The 19,070-nt window shown below is 45.2% G+C and overlaps 1 protein-coding gene across 1 annotated transcript; it reads right to left on the reverse strand.

Moving 5' to 3' along the window:
- Positions 1 to 4,961: 4,961 nt before the first annotated feature.
- Positions 4,962 to 7,791, reverse strand: LOC136483367 (CBL-interacting protein kinase 15-like). The gene is made up of 2 exons (XM_066480396.1): positions 7,644 to 7,791; positions 4,962 to 6,860 (listed from the first exon to the last, which is right to left on the reverse strand). The coding sequence occupies exon 2, from the start codon at positions 6,555 to 6,557 to the stop codon at positions 5,223 to 5,225; it is 1,335 nt and encodes a 444-aa protein (XP_066336493.1). The 5' UTR covers positions 6,558 to 6,860; positions 7,644 to 7,791; the 3' UTR covers positions 4,962 to 5,222.
- Positions 7,792 to 19,070: the final 11,279 nt, after the last annotated feature.

Below are 19,070 nucleotides of genomic sequence, written 5' to 3' on the forward strand. Positions count from 1 at the left end.
ATCTGGTATCTTGAAAGGCAAGCAGGTAATGCAAGTAGAAGCTGTGGATGTCAACAAGAAGAAAAAAACAGATCAACAAGAAAGAAGAAGGTGTGAAAGGCTTAAGAGGGATATACATATCACCACTCAGGAGAAGATAGATGCCGCTGCCAAGAAGAGATGCTTAGAAGGTAACCCAAGCAAACCTACTGTCTTAGCTGATGTTAGTAATGAGCACCTGATTGATTTAGCTAAAAACATGGGTATTATTGTTAATGATGAAAATTTTGCTACCTTTGATATGATTAAAGAAATCGAAACTGCTAGACACTGTTTGTATGATAAACAATTAAAAGCAAATGCAACTAATGTGTGTGAAAGTAATTCTGAGCCAGTTGATAATGCTTAAACTCTCTTTCTTGAATGGCATGACGAGGATTCCTCGGAAATTGAAGATTTTATGATTATTCATTCAAAAGAAAAAAAAAAGAAAGTCAAATTCTCCCCAGGGGGGAGGAAGCAAGACCAGGAAGATCCTGGCTTGCAAATTCAGGTATCAGGGGATATTAGAATTCCTCTGAACCTGAAAAAAAGAAAAAAAGAAAAAAATCGATGACAATGCAAGGACTTATTTGGAATTGTAGAGGCCTTCGAAAAAAAGGAGTCTCTACATATCTCAAAATCCTGATTCTAGAACACAAATTCCATTTTATTGGTTTACAGGAAACAATGGTTGAATGGTGTGATGATTCTTTGTTAAGGAAATTTGATGTCAATCAGGATTATTTATGGAAATGCAATCCTTCTCGAGGCAAATCTGGTGGCATTTTGGTAGGAATAAAAGTTGAGTTGTTTGATGTAGGTTTTTTTAGACAAGGTGAATATATGTTGCAAATGAATCTGTGGGATAAAACAAACAAGGTAAAATGGAATTTGTTAGTAGTGTATGGGATGGCTCAGGAAGAAAACAAAAATGCCTTTTTAGCTGAGTTGTCCAGTTTCTGTTCTACAAACAATGAGCCAATTTTGATAGGTGGTGATTTCAACATCACCAGATTTGCTAAAGAAAGAAACACCATGACTGGGGTTCATAGACACACCCCTCTGTTTAATTCTTTGATCCAGTTTTATGAGCTTAAAGAGTTGGTTATGTGTGGAGGCTTGTATACATGGACAAATAATCAGGAAAATCCTACTTTGGAGAAACTTGATAGAATCTTAGTGACTAGAGACTGGGAAGATATCTTTCCACAAGCTGTTATCAACAGGCTTCCTAGGGAAATTTCAGGTCACAATCCCCTGTTGGTGACAGTTGGTAAAAATGAAAACCTTTCTTTTATACAGTTTCAATTCGACCTCAATTGGCTCAATAATCCTGATTTTTTTAAGGAAGTGGAAAGAATTTGGTTGAAACCTTGCAGGGCCAAATCAGCCCTAGACAAGATTCAACAGAAACTCAAATTGATCAAACAGTTTTTTAAAGGATGGGGTTTTAATCTACAGTGAGTTGAGAAAGCAAAGGAAAGCTAATCAGAGTGAATTAGCCCCGACTTGGAAAAGATTGAGGAAGAGATAGATTTAAGTGTTTCCCAATTAGAATGGAAAACTTGGTTGATGTGTGAAAATCTCAAAAGTTTAGAACAAGAAGAATTATATTGGTTTGAAAGAAGTCATGAAAATTGGTTAATCAAAGGAGATTTAAACACTGATTTTTTTTCATAAATGTGCTAGTGGCAGGAAGAAAAAGAATACAATTCTAAATCTTGAAAAAGATGGTGTTATTATAGAAGGTGAAGAAAATTTGTTAAAACATGCTACTGAGTACTATGCTGAGTTATTTGGTCCTGCACAAAAATATGACATACAGATGGATTCTTCTGTTTGGGATAATTTACCACAGCTAACTGAGATTGAAAATGACATGTTATGTAGACCTTTTTCTGAAAATGAAATAAAAAATGCTCTTTTCCAGATGGGGAAAAACAAGGCAGCTGGGCCTGATAAAATACCTATTGAGTTTTATCAAAGTTGTTGGCACATAATAAAAAATGGTGTTATTCAATTTTTTGAAGATTTTCACAAACATCAGGTGGACATTAGTAGGATCAACTATGGTATCATTACTCTGTTACCAAAAATCAAAGAAGCCAGCAAAATTCAGCAGTTTAGACCCATCTGTCTTTTAAATTGCCTTTATAAGCTGGTAACCAAAACGCTCACAATTAGAATGGAAATGATTGCTGATAAGTTGATTCACAATACTCAAACAGCGTTTATGAAGGGGAGGAATATCATGACTGGTATTATGTGTCTACACGAAATCTTGCATGAGACTAAAAGAAGGAAAGAAATTGGGGTGATTTTAAAATTAGACTTTGAAAAAGCTTACGACAAAGTAAATTGGAAACTTTTGTTTGAGTGCCTTGAGAAAAGGGGTTTCAAAGATAAATGGTGTCAATGGATAAAACAAGTTGTAACTGGGGGTACAGTTAGTGTTAAGCTTAATAGGAGCATTGGACCATACATCAAGAGTTCTAAGGGGGTCAGACAGGGTGACCCCCTGTCGCCCATACTGTTTAACCAGAATGGTCCATGAAGCACAACAGAATGGATTAATTACTGGATTGATTGATCACATTATTCCTAACGGAGTGGTAATTTTACAATATGCAGATGATACTATTGTTTGTTTGAAACACAGTCTAGAGGGTGCTACTCGCCTACTCGTATGAAATTCTTGTTATATTTGTATGAAATGATGGCTGGCTTGAAAATAAACTTTAATAAGAGTGAGGTAATAATGATCAATGATGAGGATTGTTGGGGACAGACTTATGCAGAGATTTTTAATTGCCAAATAGGATCTTTTCCCATCAAATATCTTGGAGTCCCTGTTAGCCCAAGTAGGCTGCATGTTTGTGACTGGTTACCTTTAATTGAAAAAAGCAGTAAAAGGTTAGATATTTGGAAGGGATGGACAATGTCTATTGCGGGAAGAGCTACCCTCATTGGGGCTAGTCTCAACAATTCCCCCATTTATCACATGTCAGTTTATTTGTTACCCAAATCTACCATCAATACTTTGGATAGCATTAGAAGGAAGTTTTTTTTGGCAAGGGGGTGGTATTAAAAAGAAATATCATTTAATCAAGTGGGAAAAGATTTGCAAAAATAAAAAGAAGGGAGGTGTAGGAATTAAGAATTTAAGGAAAATGAATTTGAGCTTGTTATGCAAATGGTGGTGGAGATTAGAAACTGAAAATGGTCTTTGGCAAGAGATCATCAGATATAAATACTTAAAGACTAAATCTATTCATGAGGTTAGTCATTGCCTTTATGACTCCCAAATGTGGTATGATTTACTCAAAATCAAAGACATTTACTTACAAGGTAGAAATGTTATTATCAAAAATGGGGAGAAAGTGAGATTCTGGCTTGATGTTTGGCTATATGATGAACCTTTGAATAAGCTTGTTCCTATACTTTTTGAATTATGTGTCAATAAAAATGTTACTGTAGCACATGTTAAAAAGGGAGAGGTTATCATTCAGTTTAGAAGATGGTTATATGTGGATCTTGCTAACTGTTGGTCACAAATATGGGGGGATGTCCAGAATTTTACTTTGGTGAAGAACCTGACAAAGTTTGTTGGAAACTTGAAAAAAATAATCAATTCTCAGTCAAATCCGTTTACAATGGTTTAACGTGAAACGATGCAGGTCCTTATCACAAAAGAATTTGGAAAGGTAAAATTCCTCCTAAAATTAAGTTTTTCATGTGGCTGTTAACCAATGATGCAATTCTGACTAGAGATAATCTATTAAAGAGAAAATGGATGGGTGATGCTTGCTGCTTATTCTGTGACTCTGATGAAAACATCGCTCACTTATTTTTTCAATGTCCCATTGCAAAAGTTATATGGTCTATTGTGGCGAAATGCTTTGGAGCTAATAACATCCCTAGCAATTTACAGCAATGCTGGAAATGGTGTGAAATCTGGATCCCATATGGAGAGAAGTACCATCCCTGGGGGATTGCTGCAATCTGTTGGGCTATATGGAAGAACAGGAACAGAGCTTGTTTCGAAAAGAAAATCATTAGAAATCCTTTAGAAATAATCTGTCATGCGTGTGCTTTAATGAATTATTGGGCAGGATTGTTTGCCGAAAATGACAAGGAACAGCTGGAAGAAGGTGTGGCTACCATGCTAAGGATAGCGAAAGAACTGCTGGCTACTCAACAGAAGATGGGAGAAGGACAGCAACCGAGCTACAAGGATCAACAAGAAGACGAAGACGACTCTGCTTGATGTATCGTGTCTTCTGCAAGTCCGTCTGTTGGTTGAAGAAATCTTTTAGTCTTGATGCACTTCCATAAATGTTTTTTGTAATCCCCAGTTGCGTGGGTGATGATATGCTAGACTTGATAGATGTACTTCTGATGGCGGGTTTGCCACTCTAGTTTTCTGAAAAGTTTCTTCTTCTTAGCTCTGTCTAGCTGGTCTGGGTCCTGTATCTTTATCTTTCTGCATCTTCAAACATTTGTATTTCCGTTAGTCATTAATGGAAATGGGGGATCCTCGCGTTGAAAAAAAAAGTGGTCAAGAGTTACTTGCTGATTCCCCACTTGAAAAGCTAATCTATGCACAGGTAAGTTGAGATACAGAGCACAGCAGTTATCCGGTTTACATGCAAAAGATTTTCTTCAAAATTTTGGTTGACAAACTCTGAGAGAAGAAATGAGACCCCAATAAGACGAAAGATCAGTTCTTCAGATGTAGTGGGTTCAATCAATTTTAATCTCAAGCATAAAAAAAATAAAAGAGAACATATTAAGTATTCTTGAAGCAATGGCAAATCACTATTTGGAAGTTCTTTCTGCTGTTATTATGTGCTGGAGTGACTAAAATCAAGTGATGAGGTGCATATCTCTTGCAAATGTTTGGCACATTTCACCAAAAGAAGCTATTAGAGAAGTACATGAAACCTCAACCTTTTTTAAAGGATCAAACGCAATTATTTCATTATTGATAGGGACAACCATTACACATTACAGGACAGAAACAGGTTTCAGAATGGAACGACTGGACAACTCAGCCTCTCAACAATTATTGCGCAACGGTATGGTTCACAGAAAGAGAGAGAATGCAATTACTAAAAAAGAACATACACATGTCGAACAGAATCACTCTGAGCTGAAAAATCTAACAAATTTTGGGAACAAAACTGAGACATCCAAAGGGACTACTCCTTTTGCTGTTGATCATCTCCATGCCAGGCCCAGACTATGTCCTTCAGTGCTGGCCGGATGTCCTGTTCCAACAGTTTCTGGTACTCAAGTGAATCACCGCCTGTTTGTTTCATCTCAATGAGATGGTAGGATGCCGTGATCTCAAATATTTCTGTGTCAAACTGAAGGACACCATTCCTTCCCTCCTTCCTCCCTTGAATCTTGACAACACCATTATCCTTCTTCCTTATCCTGAGATTCAGTGCTTTTGCAACATCTTCAAGCTTCGAGATGATGGCCGCGGCAGACTTATCAGAAGTGAATATTGTCTCCTTTTTGCACTCCTTTTTGATAAATAGACCAGAGAGGTCAAATCCTGTGGAGAAAGATATGATTTCAAAGGCATTTAAGTTTGTGACAGCCAGGGACTTCACATCTTCATGAACATTCTTCTTGCGCCTCATAGCAAGTGCTGGAGCAGCATTTGTGGTGGCATTCTCACTTGGAATTTTCTCCTTTACTGTACGGGTCTCCCCAGGACCTTTTCGGAACCAGGTAGACTCTTTTATCTTCTGCACTGAAATTCTTGTGTTTGGGTTGGGGTCCAGGATCTTGTACAACAGCTTCTTGAGTTTGTGTGAAAACCAACTGGGGCACCTGAAATCACCATTCTGTATCTTACGATACATCTCCATCAAGTTTGGGCCTTGGAAAGGAAGATAACCAGCAACAAGTACAAATAGAACAACCCCACAAGACCAGATGTCTGACTTTGCACCATCATAGCCTGTCTTGCTGATCACCTCTGGAGCTACATATGCTGGAGTTCCACAGGTGGTGTGGAGCAAGCCATCTTGCCTCTTTGACTCCGAAAGTGCGCTCAGTCCGAAATCTGAGACCTTCAGGTTCTCATTCTCATCCAACAGCAGGTTCTCAGGCTTCAAGTCCCGGTGATACACACCTCGGCTGTGGCAGTAATCCACTGCACTAATGAGCTGCTGGAAGTACTTGTGTGCAACAGCCTCTGTGAGCTTGCCACTCTTCTCAATCTTGTCAAAGAGCTCGCCACCTTTCACATACTCCATGACGAAGTAGATCTTGTTTCGTGTTGCCATCACCTCATGAAGCTCAACAATGTTCTTATGAGCCACCAGCCGCATCGTTGTGATCTCCCGCCTTATCTGCTCTGAAAGCCCGACCTTGAGCACTTTGTCCTTATCCATCATCTTAATAGCAACACTCTGGTTGGACTCAAGGTTCCTTGCATAGTGCACCTTGCCAAATGTGCCTTTCCCCAGCAACCTCCCCAGCTCATACCGCTCCATCAAAATCTTTCCTCTCGATTCCATATCTTTTCTTTTTTTCAAGAGTATGAATCACAGGGCTACAATTTTGGCTGACAATCAGGTGGACTGCAAAGAGTTAGCCCTCCTCCCCCATGTCATGATCCATGATGGTGAACAGTATTCTTATGGCTTGGTCGTGTCGCAGTCTGAATGGCGTAGAATTGATGCAGGTCAGGTCATCAAGAGTTGAGTAGCTCAGCAGCCCTTGTGGAGCAGCAAGGCCCTTGATGTCGCAACAGGAATCTCTTCTATGAAAGCACATCTTTCAGCATTCCCTGAGGCTTTAACTTGTTGTAATTTCTGTATCTGCTCAAGAGAAAAGAAACATTAGATTCAGCAATGAATGCATCAGGATATGCACAAAAGCTAACACCTTTTTGCTACCTAGGTACTGTAAGTAAGGACTAACCGACTAAGAACCAAATAAATGCTTTCACACAGAATGAAAAAAGGGACCTACTGTAGTAAAGCAAACACGCTATGTGTGTATTAGTAATACAATATACAATGTTCCCTGCTGGAATGAGTTAGAAAATTCCAAATAGTGGGGAACAAAGAAGATGAAACAGTGGTACTCTGCTTAATAAGAAACAAGGCCACCATAGTGAGGCATATCACCAGCACATCTGCATATGGCATTCTAAAAAGAGTAAAGCCATCATGGCAACCGTGACAAGATGCCAACTTTCTGAGTTCAACTATTCCGCATCTGACAAGGACTTTGCTCAGACTTCAGGGGACGCAAGTGGCGACGAAATTCTTCATCAGGGGGCAATAGGCCAGCAAAAATCTCGCCTTTACAAACCACGCCTAGACGCCATAGGACTGCACTGCACGGCCGTATACCTACCGGTGTCCAGACGAAATTGACGGCACAGGACTACAGGAGACCAAGAACAGGCGCCTGAATTTTCCTAAACCTACACGGATTACCAGGGGGAGCGCTAGATTCCTTGGACAACCAATTCCCTTCGCCTGCAATCTACACCGATTGCTAGCATACAGAGCGGCGGCGTGGAACTAGTACTGAAATCTGAAACTGCAATGGGAGGCAGGGCAGGGAGACGGATGGACGGTTGCTCTGCTCACCTTGCGATGGCGCGGCCGCTGACGGACGACGGACGGAGACGGAGAGGAGATTGCGGGGGAGGCGACAAGATCAGAGCTTTGCACTTTTTGGTAGACTACGCTGCTGGTGGTGGTGCCTGAGTTCCTCTGGGCAGGGAGGGGAGGGGAGGGGAGGGGAGGCGAGGGATGCGATGCGGGGACAATGAGGAGGCGGCTCGTCTTATACAACCAGGCGGAACAGGGGTGAACAGGGTTCTCCGCCGCCGCGTTTCCGGCGCACCGCATCACAACATTACACGACCGGATATGCTTGCTAGCGCATCGCCCTGCCGCTGCCGTGATTGAGTTGGGATTGGCAGGTGGGACCAAGACCAACTAACCAACTTGGCTGAGGCAGCTTTACAGGTAGGGATGAAAACGGCACGGATATTTTCCGACTGTATTCGAGATCGAATTCGTTTAGAGGGGTTGAGATGTGTTTGTATCTGAGTCCGGATATTCAACATCTGATACCGTATCCGTATCCAAATACTCAAATCACATATTTATGATGTCGATATCCAATCGTATCATAACGGCAAAGTTGACCCTATTCGTATTCGAATCCGAATTCGGACAGAAATATAAAAATAAATATAATATTAATGATATCCGTCTATCCGATCCGTTTTCATTCCTATTCACAGGTGCTGCAATGCAACAGCTGCTGCTAGCCACCCCCATCTGACCATCTCTCCAATTCCATTTTTCCTTCTCCGTCCGACGTTAAGGAAGTTGTTAAGCTGCTTTTTCCATGGCTATGATGATGTGTGATTTTTCAAGTACTCGTTCACTTTCTTTGTTAAGTGGTGTTCTCGCATATCGAGAAGTTAAATATACCCAACTTTAACCAAATATATATAAGTGATTATTAATATTTATGGTGCGTAATAAATATTATTAGAGATTAATGATCAAATATATTTTTATAATATATTTATTTAGAGATTATAAATGTTACTAGTAGTTTTTACAAATGTAGTTAAACTTAACAAATATTTGTTTAACATAAAAATCTAGACACTTATGAAGGGACGGATGGAGTATAATAAGCCAGTGGCTGATGTGAGGATCTCATCCTTTTGCTGAGTCAGGTAGGGAGCACTAGGGCAGCCTGTTCCATGGACCATGGACCTTGGGATTGATTGGATCACTCTCCAGATGATTCATACCTACGTGGCGCATGGATCTTGTGTGGTGGCGATTCAATAACCTTGTTTGTTTGGAGTACTAGTTAGTAGGCATTGTGGGATCCTCATTTCTTTTTTTTGACAATTAACGTAATTTTATTTCAACAGCATCTAGCTGATAGTATCAGTACAGAGTCAATTGTTACATAGTGCAACAAATCCACTATGGGACAGTGCTGAATATGAGCTGCATTTTGAACAAGTACAGAAAATATTTGTCTAGGCAGTTGGCACGGAGACAAAAGATGCTGCATGTATAAAGCTCACATATTTGTCTGCTCATTTTGCTGGGATAACCTTGGTTAACTATGTGCTCACTCCATTTCAAATTTTAAATCGTTCTTGTCTTTTTAGATGTACAATTTTTACAACACCCTATATTCCAAATTATAAGTTATTCTAGCTTTTCCTAGATTTATAGCAAAAGATGTTATGATTTAAAGATATCTAAGAGATATTAATGTTCATTGAGTTACTTCTAAATTAAAACTTCAAAACCTGAAAAGCATATCTTTTATTTCTGTTTGCATATATCAAGAATCCAACGTTTTTCCTCTAAAGAACGGCAAGAGCACAAAAAATGTAACATAAACTTCCTTTATCACAAATTAGGGGGTGTTTGGTTATACGGACTAAATTTTAGTCCATGTCACATCGGACGTTCGGATGCTAATTAGGAGGACTAAACATGAGTTAATTATAAAACTAATTACACAGATGGAGACTAATTTACGAGATGAATCTATGAAGCCTAATTAATCCATCATTAGCACATATTTACTGTAGCACAACATTGTCAAATCGTGGACTAATTAGGCTTAAAAAATTCATCTCGCAAATTAGTCGTGGTCTGTGCAATTAGTTATTTTTTAGTCTATATTTAATACTCTAAATTAATGTCAAACATCTGATATAACAGAGACTAAAATTTTGTCCGTGGAACCAAACACCCCTTATACGACGAGGACAGACTCTAACACGCTGTTATATGAGTAGACAGTAGTGTGTGTGAGAGAGACGAAAATAAAAATGGAACTCAATAATAGAGGCATGAGCTAGACAGATAAATGTACACGTTACTAGATATGCCAGCAGCGTCGTGTCGCCACATGCAGTAGCAATCATTCCATATTTTAATTTTTCTAAAACGAAGAAAAGAGAGAGAGAGAGACGCCGAGTCGCCGACTACGCTGAGTCAGATTGAAGTGACCTGATGATGAAAGAAAAGATAAGTAACTTTGTTACCATTTTATATATGGCATGTGTTATGCGTGGTGGAGTGAGAAATTAAACACGTTTGACCCTTGGTTACAGCATGATGACTTTTCATATCATGTCATCCATCCGTTCATCTATTGTATCTATAGAAACTAAAATGAAAAGTCCTAAAGGTACTAAAAGTATATCTAGTATGCTCAAAAACTTTGAAATGTGTATAACATAGCTTCTGCATCTGTATCGTGTAATTTGCAAAAAAAAAAAAAAACAACAACAACATGATGTATGCTCGCATTAACTAGATATACAATAATAATAACTACTCCCTCCGTTCTAAACTAAAATATATTTTGATTTTTTACGTATATTTCTTTTATTATATATCTAGATATAATGTATATTTAAGTGCATAGTAAAAGATTTGTATCTAGAAAAGTCAAAACGTCTTGGAAAATAGAAGGAGTACTAAGTACTGTCTTTTCCTCAGGTGATTTTAAATTTTAGTACGTACTTCATGAGTTGCAATTTTTATATATAGCAAGAGAAATGGAGAGGAACCCTTTTTTTTTGTTCTTTTTATAATAAATAGAAAACCTTTGTTAACATCAAAACCATGTATTTTGGTGTAAATTTTGATTTTGTCCCTCTAATAGTTCATTTGTTAGTAGTTTGTCCCCTTATGAATATTTCCTGATTCCGTCCCACGAACTTGAACAATACAAGAGGAACTTCGACTAATAATCTATTTTTAATATTAAAATGATAAATTTAAATTTCTTTCTTCTGTCCCTTACTGTCTCCCCGCTCATCCGTCGCCCCTCTTTAGTCTCTCAGTCCGACTCACCTTATCGCTTTTATACATGGCAAATGTAGACCCATTACATGAGTTTTGAGCTACAAAAAGCTTCATTAGCACCACTCATGTCTTGGCCAGGCCGCCCGACCCCACACACGTCGCAGCACGCATGTGGGTGTGTAGCTCGTCTTTTGTCCTTTTTCTGGACCCACAACATGTGACATAATGACACCGCTTTAAACTAAGTTAGACTCCTACCAATTTTGAATACGAGATTAATCCTTTATTGGGCTAGCATTTACTATGAGCCTTATAATTTATTTGATTTAAGATTTGGTTAAGTGCAACATACGGGCATCTTGCTATTAGTGAATATATATCAATAAGAAATATGACTTATCTGATCCAGGGGTACATTTAAATTCTTAGTTCCTAAAACAAAACAGAGTTATCATATTGTGCCATGGATAAAGGAGACCTTGTTTGTCTTCTACTTTCGATGCTACCCTTATTTTCTGTCGCTTAGACTCAGTTATGTTTCCTTCACTTGAATTTAGTACCACAATGAATCTTGTCTAGAATGGTGGCTACGTTCATTTTCAGGATGCATGTGGTATATTTCCTTCACACAATAACACCTCATCTAACCCAAAGTCGTGGCTTCATTCATCTATTGGATGCATCAAACTTTGCAAAGATCAATCATGGAACAACATGTGGCAATACTTATTCATTGATAAGAAATCAATACTTGAAGAATGAATGGTCTCAGAGTCCAAATTCATCCCAAACGTGGCAGTAGTGCATTTCGAGAGAAACTCACGCATTCGAATCAGGCCTATTCAAAGCAACTACTTGGTAAAACAGGGACATGCTAATAATAACCAGGCAATGTGAATATATAATTTACCTATATATTTCTCTGAACAATATTAGGGATGTTGAGTAGCATTTATTTTCCTCCAAAAATTTTTAGGATTAAGGAATTATTGAAGCGAGGGGGCTATCTTCCCTATAGCTCACAAAGCATTATTCCTTTTAATGAACATTTTCTACTTATTATTGTAAGGCCTGATCATAAAGTGTTTTGGGTCCTACTTAATTATGGATAAATAATAAATAATTATTTCAATAATTAGGAATGTTCCTTGCAAAAGTAAAAAAATATTTAGAGATGTAAAATGCCAATGCTGGTCCATTCAAAATAAGTTTCAGGAGAAATCATGTTTAAAGTTTTAAAAAGGAGTAAAATACACTATTGATCACTGAACTTATCTCGAGGTGTCGGTGTTTCGTACGAGCACCGGCAAGTAAATTTATAGTAATGCGCGTTAGGCTCGGATGGTGCGCTAAAGGACATAAGATTTATACTGGTTCGGGCCGAATGTCCCTACGTCCAGTTTGTTGCTGCTCGTGTTATCAGCACCGTGAACGGTCTGTAGTAAGGGGTACAAACAATCGAGAGAGGGACTGGTCCCAAGTCTCTGATGGAAGGGTTGAAGGTAGGTCAAGAGGTTCGAAGCAACTTGACTGTGTGTATCTGTGTGTCGTATTGTTCGGTCTCAAGAGTCCGTCCCTCTGATGGAGGAAGCACATCCCCTTTTATAGATGAAGGGGCCGGCTGTACAAGGATGAGGGCTCTACCTTATTCTTGTGGCTCACGTCTACCCAATCCTCCTTCATTCTGATGAGTGCGAAGGAAGATAAGTGCCTACAATACTGTTGATGTCTCTGTAGAATGTCAGGTTGATCACAGAACGTTGCCCTGCGCAGGGTATGGGCTGTAGTACAGTAGTTTTGACTTATTAGTCTCCCCTAGCCTTGCTCTGCACGCCTTCTGGTTCTTGTGAGTCTTCGTCGGAGGGACGAGGGGTCGGGATCCGGCATAATGCCGTGGTCAATGCCTTCTGACTTGGCGGACCTGAGGGGTCGGGAAGCGGGTGCCGCTCCCTTGGGTCCATAGCGTGGTGACGAAAAATCCGTCGTTCGTGGGGATAGCAAATCCTTTTCTGGAGCGTAGCGGTTGTCGTATATTTTCGTCGGGTTATGTGTCCCAGGGCTGAAGGCGGCGCCTACAACTCTACAGGGCGAGGAGCACGCACCTGTCCAACCTTTCGGGCTCTGCGGCGCCCGAAAGGGTCTAAAGCACATGTCCTGTCATCCCCTGGCAGTACTTTTCCTGCCAGGGCGCAGGGTATGGTCCTTGGAGCCATGGTTGACCCGAACGTCTTGTCTTGCCCTGTACTTATCATCTTGAGGGAATGGGGAGAAGTTGTCAGGTAAGATGAATCCAATCTTTAGATATGGAGCAGGGTGAGACTCGTTCCTTGCCGTCGGGCGAAACGGAGACCAATTCCTATCTCTCGGGCGAGACCGACCTCGCCCCTCCGGGGTCGAGCGAGGCGGAATCTATCCCTCAGCCCTCGGGCGAGACCGAGCCCGCCCTAAAGGCGTCGGGCGAGACGGAGTTTATCCCTCGGCCCTCGGGCGAGACCGAGCCTGTCCCAAAGGCGTCGGGCGAGACAGAGATTAACCCTGAGCCCTCGGGCGAGGCATAGTTATCTCACAAAGGCATCGGGCGAGGCAGAACCAAACTCCTGTTACTCGAACAAGGGATGAAACAGAGCCCTTATGCGTCCAGAAGTTTTTCACGTTCGGTGGTTATTGGTTCCACCTTCTGGGGTACCCCGGTATTAGGTCCCCGACAGTAGCCCCCGAGCCTCTAGGTGATTCGAGTAGAACCGCCTGGAGGGTGTTTTTTTGACTTCGTCGAAGTTACTTTGCCAGAGGGTGCGAGCGAGCGCACCCGATGGGTGTAGCCCCCGAGCCCCCGGGTGATTCGAGTAGAGTCGCCCTGGGGGTTGTATCGGTCCCTTCACGGGTAAGGCTGAAGGACTTAGTTTTTCATCAACTGGATGTTTTTCCGAGTGGGTCGTGGCATCCCGTTCGCTGGGAACTGATTCAGGGCTGACCTAACTGGTGCTTCTGCCCTTGATTTCGGATCGTTCGCGGATCCTTCCTTAGTTGGGCCAGCCGCCGAGCTTCTGGGCCCTAGGGGGGCCAAAGAGAAAAGAAAAGGCCTTCGTGGCTTGCGTTTCCCAGGTGGGTAGAGTCCGGATTCGCCTGGGGAAGGCGAACCATCCGCCAAGATTTTTGGGGTGAGAGGATAGGGACTGCGGGCGTGTGTCCCGCGACATGACGCGGTGGCGCGCGTGGCAGGCCCAGAGATCGAGGCGAACGGTTGCCCTTCTTGCGTCCGTCGCCCCCTATAAAACCATGGGGTTCGCCCCCAAGGTTCCGTATTTCGCTCCCCTGCCTTTGCGTTCTGAAACATCCGCCGCCAATCGCCCCAGCCTCCTGCGCCCGTATCGCCACCACCGACCAACTTGCGTTCGTGTTGCAGCCGCCGTCAAGCTCGCGCCTGCCCTCCTCCCCTATTGCTTTAATGGAGTTGTGGGGTAGATCTAACATCACCTCACGGCGTCTGGAGGGCCTCGTCCGCCGTGGCCTTCTCCGCCCACTGTCCGCCGTCCAGGAGTGGCTGCTACCTGGCGACGAGGGTGAGCCGGTGCCGCCCGAAGGGTATGTTGTCTCTTTCGCCATCTTTCATGAGCGGGGATTCGCAGTACCCGCGCATAGATTTCTTCGGGGGTTGCTGGATTATTACGAGGTGGAGCTGCAGCATCTAACTCCCAATGTGATTCAACACATGGCAGCGTTTGTTGCCCTGTGCGAGGGTTTCCTGGGGATCGATCCCCATTTTGATCTGTGGCAATATTTCTTTAACATTAGTTTATCGAAGAGGAAGATTGGGGGAAAAGATATGAACGCACCGATGGGATGTGCCAGCATCCATCTGCGCCATACCTGGTCGAGGGGTTACCCATACATGCATCTAGCGACATCCAACAAGGGATGTCATTCGCAGTGGTTTTATGTTAGGGATGATGTGAGTGCCACCCTACCGAGGTACACTGGACGCCTTATTGTGGATGCTCCGGAGTCGTGGAGCTGGGGCGTCCAGTCCAAAGACAAGAAACACATCTCCGACCTTCTTTCCGCCCTCCAAGCCCTGAAGGATCGGGGTGTAAAGGGGACGGGGATTATCGGCGCCTACCATGCGAGGAGGGTGGCGCCACTGATGGCGCGCGTGCTTCCCCTGCATCGGATGATGCCTGGGATGTCGTTTGAAGGGATGGTGCTCGTTGATGAGGCGCTCCCTTACTCGGAAGTGGCGCAGCGCATCAAGGAGGCGACGGAGCCGACGAAGGATTCCGTCGGCAGGATCCTCGACATCGTGTATCCGGTGCCCGGACATCCCCCAATGCGGCCGGAGCCTGGGTTCTTTGAATTCGTAAGCCCTCTTCTCCCGTGCTCTTTTCTTTCTCCTGAATCTCCCTTTTTTAATACTTGCTTTTGTGACGTTGGGATCAGCCGAGGGGGCTAGTCTTCAAGGATAGTCCGGTTCCGCTGCCGAAGGACAAGGCCGTGGCGGCGGCGAATCGACTCGCGGTCGAGCGGGACAGGAAAGCAAGGGAGGAGATGAAGAAGGCGAAACGATTGAAGCAGGAGGCACAGGATCGGGGGGAGGACATGAGCAGTGAGGATGAAGACGATGACGATGATGATGATGACAAGGTAGCCGTCGGTGTGGATTGGGACGTCCTGGAGGACGAGGACACGCTGACGAGTGGCCACCCATCCGTGCAGGGATCCGTCCCTTTCCACGCGGAGGGAAGTGAATCGATGAGGTCAGTGGAGGCCGGTGAGTCCATCGCTTCGCACGGCGTGCCAGTCGAGGACCGGTGGGTGGAGGAAAGCGGGCCTGCCGCTGCCGACCCCGAAGCGACGGGGGAGGGGAGTGGCTCTGGTGCCGCGCCCCGTGAGACGATGGAGGGGAGCGGCTCTGGTGCCGCGCCCCATGAGATGATGGAGGGGAGCGGCTCTAGTGCCGCGCCCCATGAGACGATGGAGGGGAGTGGCTTTGGTGCCGTGCCCCATGAGACGATGGAGGGAAGCGGGTCTGGAGCTACGCCCCCCAAGGTAAGCCTCCCTGCCCCGGAGCAGGGAGTAGGCTCGAAACGGTCCCGCCCAGATGAGTTAGGGCAGGGATCTGGGGATCCGTCCTCAAAACGCTTCCGCCGGCCAAGGACGTCAACGTGAGCTGCTGATTCCCCTGTTTTCATCCTTTTTTCATTTCTATTTTGGTCTAATGATTAATACCTTTGTGCAGGTTCTTGCGGACGGGTCACCCCCTGGGGCTGGCGCCGAAGAAGAGTCTCGCCATTCAAGTGGGACAGACGGCATCGCCTGGCGTCACCCCTGTTTCGGGCGGTAGTGATGCCGACGTCGGGGCCGAGTTGGCTGACCCAATGGTGTCCGTGGTGGCTCCTATGCCCACGGAGGTTACTGAGCGGGCGGCCTCCTCCATGGTAGACATGGAACAGCCGGTCGAGGGCCACATACCTCTGGTGGAGGTGGTCGTGACCGCGCCAAGTCAGGATCAACCGGGCGCGGTCGTGGTGGCGCTCGAGGGCGTAGTGCAATCCGCGCCACCAGGGGCCCAGGTGGATCTGCCCGTGGCGCTCGAAGCGACCCAGAGAGAGGAGGGTCCAGCCGGAGGGTCCTCGAGTGCGGCGGTGGTGCCACACAGGGTTAGGAGGGAGCCACCCCCGGCCCCTTTGTCGGGTGGAAGCTGCTCCCCCGCGCGGGGGGAGCCGCCGCTTCAGTGGATGGCCGCCCAGGACCCGACGTCAGCTCTATTCTCGCTCGATGATCATTCTGAGAGCATGGAGCGGGAGGGTCTTGACATCGGAATTTCGACCATGCTGGAGGCCCTGGACTAGGCCAGAGGAGCCCTATGTGAAATTGTCGTTCCTACTACCCAGGTACTTGCCTGATTTTCTTCTTTCTCCGCATGTTTTTGTGTTTTCGCATTTCTAATTCCAGTCTTCTTCCTCTTCAGGTTCTTGTTGCTCATAGCCGGAATAAATCCCGCTTCCTCCGCGAGCAGAAGGCGGAGTGGGATTGCCTCTCTGAGGAGGCCCGACTGTGAGCAGACATGGCCGCATAGCTTGCTACCGCCCAGGAGCGAGAGGCCTAGGCACGTCAAGACGCGGAGGAGGCCCATGGGATGTTCGAGGATTTGTCGGCGAGGTCCAAGCTGGACGGGGAGGAGATCACCAAGCTCCAAAAGGAGCGAGACGAGCTGCTGCAGAGGAATGCCGCGGCTAATGAGAAGGCCAGCGAAGTCCTGAAGGAGCTGGAGATGGAGCGGGACCTCCGGCGGAAGGCCGAGAGTAGGGCCACGGCCCTCCAGCAGAAGGTGGATGAGGACATCGAGGTGGTCCGCTCTCTCCGGGCGGAGCTCGGTGACGCGGTGAACTGAAGGTTGAGCGCTGAAAATGTCTCCGTCAAGCTGGAAAAAGAGGCTACCCATGCACGAAGGGCCCTTCAGGTTGAGAGCGATGAGCACGATCTTCTGCAAGCTGCGGTCGGGGTGGTCCTTAATGCCCTGAATGTGATGGAGCTGGTGGAGACCAGCCCGCTCGTGGCTCGTGTCGTAGGTATCACGGCTCGGGTGGGCCAGCTTGAGGAGAGTGCCTTTCACACCGGGATCACCCAGGCCTTCACCGTCGCCCATGCTCATTATGAGAAGGAAATCAACCTGAAGGTGATGAGCGATGGCTTCCCGTCCACCTATGAGGATGAAGAGCTGGAGGAAATGGAGGAGATGGTTGCTCCCCTTGCGAAAAACCTGGCAGACAATCTGAAAGAGATGGTTCTCCCTCCGCGGGAGTAATTAGTCGAACAATTTTGAGAACAACTTATATGTAATATGTGGACAAGTGTCGGTATTTTTCGAGTCTGGACGCGGTTTCATGATTTTGCGTCGTAATTTCGTTTTGTTTGATTTTTTGCGATCTTAACAATCTGTTCCCCTGAATTATGCCGCTGGTCATGATGTGAGGAGATTGTTTCGAAAGAAAGAAAGGAGGTAGCCGTACCTTAACCAGCCCCCGAGTAAGGTCCGACCCCCTGCATTTGCTGGGGTCAGGGGTTACTAGAGATCGGAACTGTGGCTTTGGTGACAGGGTCGACGAAGCCCATGGATGACATCGCAATATTCCCCGCCCTGTCTTCCAACAGAAATCCCCAACTGGGGATTCTATGGGCTCGACAAGGTGGGGCCTTCGAACCTGTGTCCCTATATTGATTGGCTCGAGCCCCTGAGCCTTGTTAGGGTCTGATAGGGGTCGGCCGTTATTTGCGTGTTACCCTGTCCTCGGTTTTTGCAATCGGAGGGGCTGAGTGAACGACACTTGCCTCGATGGCTCGAGTATCGCGCTCAACGAGCTCACTAACGGGTACGTTCATGTGGAATCTGGGTCCATCATTTGCTGATGGGGTCGGCAGAGCCCTCTGGTGGCACTCCACAACTTCTTAACCCGCCTCCCGGCAGATGCCCGAGCCGTTCGATAGGCTCCGGCGGCCCGATGGCCTCTCCTCGATGGAGATTCTGTAGGTTTGGCTCGGGGTTAGAATCGAACGAGAAAAGGTCGAGACGTCCCTATCCGCTTCTAAGCGGAGTCGGACAGGGCTGCTGGGGCTTGTCTTGGTTATTTCTCCCTGGCTCTGTTTGGCATGAGGCGGCCTCGAGCCCTTCGCGGACCGACCTTCGAACCTCGGCCTGTGGACGCCTATATCGAATGAGGCTACGGCTGTTTCGTGATGCAACACGAAGCGTTGTGATGTTTTGCATATGTATAATATAATCGAAATGAAGGCGGGGTCAGTAACGTTACCATGGCGGTATGAGTGATGAAAAAGCTGCTACCAAATGTGTCCGTGCGGGGTTCGGACCCTGATGTTCGCGATGAGGTCGGAGTAACCTGCATAAGAATTGCTATTCTTTGTTTTTTGTATCTCGGTGGCGATCTAAGCCGTTTAATTAACTTGGGCAGCCTAACAGCTTCTCCTTTGGGAGAGACTCTGTAGTTGGATCCCTCCGGACCTTCTTGAGAAGGTAGACGTTGAAGCCGGAGATGCGAAGGGCGTTGAGCATAGTTTTTCTGGTGAACAGAAACTCCGTAGCTATCGAGGCGTAGGATCTGCTAGTTCGTCTAGTTTTTACTCAAAGTTTTATGCCCGTATTTCACATCCTTAGTTTCAAGTGTACGGAGGGGGTCAGGTGGGGAGATGTCT

This window comes from Miscanthus floridulus, chromosome 9, assembly GCF_019320115.1.
Source record: "Miscanthus floridulus cultivar M001 chromosome 9, ASM1932011v1, whole genome shotgun sequence".
Classification (NCBI taxonomy): Eukaryota; Viridiplantae; Streptophyta; class Magnoliopsida; order Poales; family Poaceae; genus Miscanthus; species Miscanthus floridulus.